Source organism: Canis aureus, chromosome 5 (assembly GCF_053574225.1).
Source record: "Canis aureus isolate CA01 chromosome 5, VMU_Caureus_v.1.0, whole genome shotgun sequence".
Taxonomy (NCBI): Eukaryota; Metazoa; Chordata; class Mammalia; order Carnivora; family Canidae; genus Canis; species Canis aureus.
Genome location: NC_135615.1, coordinates 69,169,440 through 69,175,439, shown reverse-complemented (window position 1 = coordinate 69,175,439; position 6,000 = coordinate 69,169,440). Strand labels below are relative to the sequence as shown.

Sequence of the window (6,000 nt, the reverse complement as noted above, 5' to 3'; positions counted from 1 at the left end):
TTGGCCAGAATTCGTTGCACATCCTCCGCTCCAAGCACAGCGCTGTCTCCACTAAGCGGAGCTGCCTTGTCCTCGGGTGCAAGAAAAGCCTGCCTGCATCTGAGCTGGGGCTCAAGAGGGTGCGGCTCATCTTATGAGCACACATGGGACCACCCTGTTCTGTAACTTCTAGTGACAAGAGGGGCTTCCAAGCCAGATTAATTCAATGCCATTTTTTTTTTTCTAGCCCAGATCCCCTAAAAAAAAATGCCACAACAGGGGATACAAATTTTTAACATACTTTATTGATTTAGGGGCCAAACAAGGCAGCATTTGGTCGGTTAAGAAAGGCACCTCATTGAAAATAATACATCACAGTGCTGACGAGTGATCCCACTCACAGGATTTGAGGATGGAAAGGACAATCTTTGGATGATGTTGCTTAGGACACTTGCTCTTATTAACAAGGGTCCCTTCCCACATCGTGGATGGAAGATGGCAAGAGCGCAGGGATGCTGAGTGGCTGCTGAGAACTGACCCATAAGAACAGGTGGACCAGTACATAATGGTGCATCATTAAGGAGGGAAACCAGCCCCACTTTCCCCACAACTCGAGGAAACTCGATTAGCTGAGCCACTGCCTCCATGAATACGCCCCTCCCCCTCCAATTTCTTTCCAATGTGGAGACAATCTTTTGATCTCATGGTGCAGGGAACTAGGGCCAGGAGTTGAACTCTCCCTGTTCCAAGCTTTAAGAAGGTCAGGACAACAGTTTGATTTCCTGCATTTTTAGGCTGGCAATCCATGAGGCTCTGAGATAAAAACTGAGGTCTTAGGGCATTTGGCTTTAAAAAATATTGTCACCAATCCACAGTAAATGAAACTTGGATCCTTTAGAAACAATATTACACCTCCTTATTTCTATTTACAGCCTCTAATCAGTTTTTTTTTTTTAATTAATTTCCCCCTTCCTCTGTACTTTTTCAGACTCCTCTATTATGTATAAAAGAGATGGCCTCACTGCCACATTGCTGTTCTTTGTTACTCCTTTTGGATCCTCACCACTCCTCCCTCTCCATCCTCACCGTGACCACCCCTCCTCTCTGCCCAGCACCTAAGAGCAGGGATCACGCCGCGGGGTGATGAGCAGTGGTGCGGTCTCGCCTGGCCTTCTGTTACTAGGCTGAAATAGAGAGGAAACAAGAGAGAACAAAACGGATTTTTTAAAAACCAAGTAAATATCAGGGAAGGCTGGCATGCACGCCCCAGCAACCAAATGCATCAGACACTGGACACTGCTCCGTCAGGACAAAGAGCTCTCATGCCTGCCTGAGGTTAAGGCTCTGTAATCAAACGAAGCAAAAATCTAAATCCTAACCACTCCCCAGAGGGCATATGCATCCCACATGATCTAGTTTTACCAGCAGCCTGAATAGGCACATGTGAATGTATATGGATGGGTGACAAATATTTGAGCAAGGATCATGCACATACAAGTAGCAAACATTCAAGGACTGCAACTTTGAGGCTGAATGCCTCCAACTGTCCCTAGTGAAAGGGGAGGTGACTCTAGGATCTGTGAAGCCACCTTCACCCAGAGAAGGGTTCCAGACCTCTGCAGACACAGCTCATAGTTTTGGTTTCGCTCCTCTTCCTTGAAGTCATGTGCTTCCCAGAAATGCCCCACACCAGACTGGGTTTCCGTTCAGAATGGGTGGAGTTAGTTTACAGGCAGGGAAACAAGGCAGAGCAGAGCTAGCAGACACTCACATGAACCAGGCCAAAAGGAAGAAAAATGGCCACATACCCATGCCTAGCTTCCAGGTAGACAGGGGACAAACCCTCTGATAGTTCCACAGATAGCAGGAGACTCAGGTCAGACGGGGACTGGGACTTTAGAGTCCATTGCAGCAAGTCAGCAGATTATGCTGGGGCAGGCAGTATTATTTACTGGGCCTGCCACTGTTTTTTCCAGAGGCCACCGTTTTGCGGCCTCTCCCAACAGTCTTATTAATTCATCTGTTTGCCACAAATCAAACAGCACAGCATGGACCTCAGGAAATGCTTAATAGCTGGGAAGCTGAAGTTAGGAATAAAAGTTGGTTACTGTCATAGGTGATCTTATTTTTGGGTCATCTTTTCTTGGGAAGTCTGTGGCTACCACCATAAGTAAGGGGTAAAGGACTGGATCTGGAGGGGAGAGAGTCTAGTTTAAAAGAGACACATCCGATTGGGGTTTCATATCCCAGAGAAACTGGGTTTGAGTAAACTCTAATGAAAATGAGGCTAAAAACAGATCACCTCCAAATCACTGTTTTGTTCATACTTGGAAACTGAGGCAAACATTAAAAATGAAAACAAACAAACCTACCCTGGTCTCTTTGGGAAGTGGACTGGCTGCTCTCAGATGACCAGCCTGGATGTTCAGAAGACAGTCTGAATTCAAAAGGACCGTCTACTTGGGTTTAATTCTTTGGTAACAATTTAGTTTTTAAACACAGGTCCCAAAAGATCCCTACTTTACAGCACTGTGATGCAGATCACAAAAAATACTACAACTAGCCTGGATCTTTCTATGGTGATACCCACTCCCAGTCATTTCTGAAATTTGTAACATAAACGCCTTTTTCTTTCCACTTAGGGAAAAGATTAATGATTCCCATCCACACACTGACTCATGTGGCTTTTCACTGTGGGGTAGAAAACAAGTGGAATTCCCTACCACAGCCTGCTGTCAGGAACTTTGGCCCTGCTTGACTTTATATGATCCTGGACTTCTACTCAGCTGCTGGTGTTGGAATAAATACCATGAGGTTTTAGAACTGCAGTACCCAGCAGATACCTGAATTAGGTTATCTTGGCAAAAATAAATAAATAAAATTAAAGAATACGGCTAAAGAAGTATAGCAGTATAGCTGGTATAGCAACCTTGCTTGTACCTTAGAAAGAAGGAAGACCATACATGTACTTAAATCAACACACACACATACACACAGAGATGAGATGAGAGTTGCACACACACTGAAGATACATCAAGCAAGTGCTTTTTTAATTGGTACATCAGATGATATTCTTGCTGGCCTGAGGAAGCTTCCCTCCCCCCGCTCTGCAAATCCCACCCACTCCCTCAACAGGCACAGGAAGAAAGAAATTCCTTTTTGGACCCAACACTAGATAAACATAACCAAGTCTTTACATGTGGCTTTGGAGAAGGCTGCTAGGATGCTGGCAAACACGACGTCGGGGGTCTGGGTGGCGTCAATGACAGAGTGGATCCCTCGTTTCCTGTAGTAGTCCACCAGTGGGGTGGTCTGAGTGTGGTAGGCCTCCAGGCGGATTTTTAAGGCCTTCTCATTATCATCTGACCGTCGGACCAAGGGCTCCCCAGTGATCTGAGAACAGGAAGAGGGCAGTTAAAGCCTGGGACTGTTAGCAAGGTTTCCTTATCTGATGCCAGATGCAGATTTGCAATGCTGTCTGCTCCCAAAGTCCATGAGAAGGAAAGACAGACTATCTGGATCCCTTCCACTAAAGAACTATAAAGAACTTTGCTACTCCTGTGAAGCTGGTCCCAAGAACAGACCAACCAGTCCAGGGAAGCCGGGGAGCCTGAGGGAGCAAGCGTGAGGAAGGGGGTCTGTGGGAGGAAGATGGGCAAAGCTCTTCTCTCACAGCTTCTGCTCAGGCTGTTCGGTTTCCAAGATGAACACTTCTAGCATCAGAAGCAAGAAAGACAGAGGCCCAGGAGATCAGGAGAATACATCAAAATCAGAGATGGATTTGCCATTGTAACCTTAGTCACCAAAGTATTTGGTGTTTTCACTAGGGTGTTGGCCATCAGCGTTCTGAAAGTGGCAAGTAAAGTGAGAAAGAAGTCTGAATGGCAGCATTCCCAAACGTGGGAAATGTGACTAAGCCAACGCGAGGACTTTGAAACCTGTATGACTTGACAAGCTTGTCTTAAGTGACACAGGCAAACCCGGGAAATTCCTACTATTGCCTGCATGTTCTAAAACAGATGAACTAGGGCAGCCCAGGTGGCTCAGCGGTTTAGCGCCACCTTCAGCACCTTCAGCCCAGGGCATGATTCTGGAGACCTGGGATTGAGTCCCACGTCAGGCTCCCTGCATGGAGCCTGCTTCTCCCTCTGCCTGTGTCTGCCTCTCTTTCTCTTTCTCTCTCTCTCTCTCTCGTGAATAAATAAAAATCTTAAAAAAAAAAATAAATAAAAGACGAAATAGACTAGTTATGGCAAATGTTACAGTGAACATGTCCAAGACCCTCCCTTATACATCTGCACGCAATTGAAGACTGTCCTAAGAACTTGGCAACATTAATCTAGCCCAAGGAGTCTGAATCTGTGGGACATGGCAGAGTCACTAGAGAGGGGACATTCTTCTGAAGCAGGACCAGTCAACACAGTTCTCTTCATCCCTGTCCTCTCAGCTTGGCTCTGCTTCTGGGCTTCCAAGCAGCCTTCTCCTGAGATTAGTCAACCATTTAAGTCACCATGATGCCACAGAGGGGCTGCTCTGGATGAAAGACAGGTACAAACTGGGCACTGTGAAGTAGCTGGTGCCGGTGCCTACCTCAAAGAAAAACAAGAAACCACCTAGAGAGGCGCTTTCTAGACAGCTGAGCCACAGCCCAGGTGATTAACTAGGACGTGATATTTCTCATGATTAAGTTAATTATGGTGGCAGGAATAAAGGGAAGATGGAAAGAACAAAGAACAAAAGGGAAGAAAGGAAAAAGGGGAAGGAAAGAAAAGGAAACCTCAAGTCCTGGGTTTACATACATCATCTTTCATGGGTTCCTTTGGAGGGTTGAACTCCTCATGGTAGGAACGGCCACTCAGAGGGTGAATCAGCCTGAAAGACAGCAAATAAACAAGAGTCAGGTTGCCTGAAAGTATCCCTGCACCTCAGAGGTCTCCAAGTTGACAAGCAGTGACAGGGGAGCTGGACGTGAGGACTTCCACCCAGCACAGAACCCAACTATAGGTGTCTTTTGCTTGAGAAAATAACTGGGCTTCCAAAAGGGCTTATACCAGAGGGAGTACGTTTTCTATTTTGACCCAATGTGATAATGAGTGTCTGGCTGCCGAAGCTCGCATAAGTACCTAATTCAAGAACTCAGTGCTGGCCTCACACAGCCATTCATTCTATTCACCCACTCACTCAACAAACGTTTACTAAGTGCTTAGTCTGATTCAGGCCTTGTGCTGGATCCGGGGGCTACACAGCAATAAGTCAAGATCCCTGATCACAAGCAGTGCTTACTCTAGTGGGAGAGACAAACGTGGAAAACTAAAACAAATGTGATCATCCTTTAATAGAGATTTGTGCAACATGTTATGGGGGACAGAGGGCAGAGAAACTAACCCTATTTTCTATCCTAGATTGGTTACAAAACCCAGAGAGGTGCAACAGAAAAATATGTCCTGCAGATGCAAATGCTACCAGACAGGGCAGCACTTCTCTGCAATCACACAGATAAAAGGCCACCCAAGCATCGGAGAGCAAAGCAATATGAACACTGGCACCAGGAGAAATGACTTACTCAACAAGTCATGAAGTGCCCAAGAATTAAGCATTTAGCTGGTGCTGAAAATGTAGCTAGGTACCACGTAGTGCTATACCCCCTTGGGCTGCAAACCTGAGTTCCTGACCAGGAGTGGCTATACCATGGAAGCCCAGAAACCTAAGAAGGGAAGACAGCAGGCCAAATACTGCTCAGCAGCCAGAGTCTGTCTGGTTTCCAAATCTGTGCCAACCCAGGCTTTTTTATTTAACTAATGTCTGCTTTCCTCGTGAAGGTCTGTTAAACTGGGGCTTCCCAACATTTTTCACCTCTTGGTATGTGTGGAAATATTTATGTAGTACTTGTGCACTTGTCCTGCTGGAATAACCCAGGCTTACCCAGCTGCTCTGGTGGCTCAGGGGATCAGTATCTCAGCACATCAGTTGGGAAAGTCCAGGTCAGACTACCAAAGCCTGGGCAGGGGTGCCTGGGTCGCT

The 6,000-nt window shown here is 46.3% G+C and overlaps 1 protein-coding gene across 3 annotated transcripts in view; it reads right to left on the bottom strand.

Moving 5' to 3' along the window:
* Positions 1-262: 262 nt before the first annotated feature.
* Positions 263-6,000, bottom strand: part of AK2 (adenylate kinase 2) — a 29,398-nt gene continuing 23,660 nt past the window's right edge. For 2 of the 3 annotated variants that reach the window (XM_077898608.1, XM_077898606.1), the window contains exons 5-6: positions 4,779-4,851; positions 3,003-3,372 (exon numbers count right to left, since the gene is read on the bottom strand). In XM_077898608.1, the coding sequence (XP_077754734.1) occupies positions 3,151-3,372; positions 4,779-4,851 (295 nt within the window). In that variant the 3' untranslated portion in view covers positions 3,003-3,150. Of the gene's footprint in view, positions 1,164-3,002; positions 3,373-4,778; positions 4,852-6,000 lie in introns of those variants that run through there. The other variant, XM_077898607.1, reaches the window with a different exon arrangement.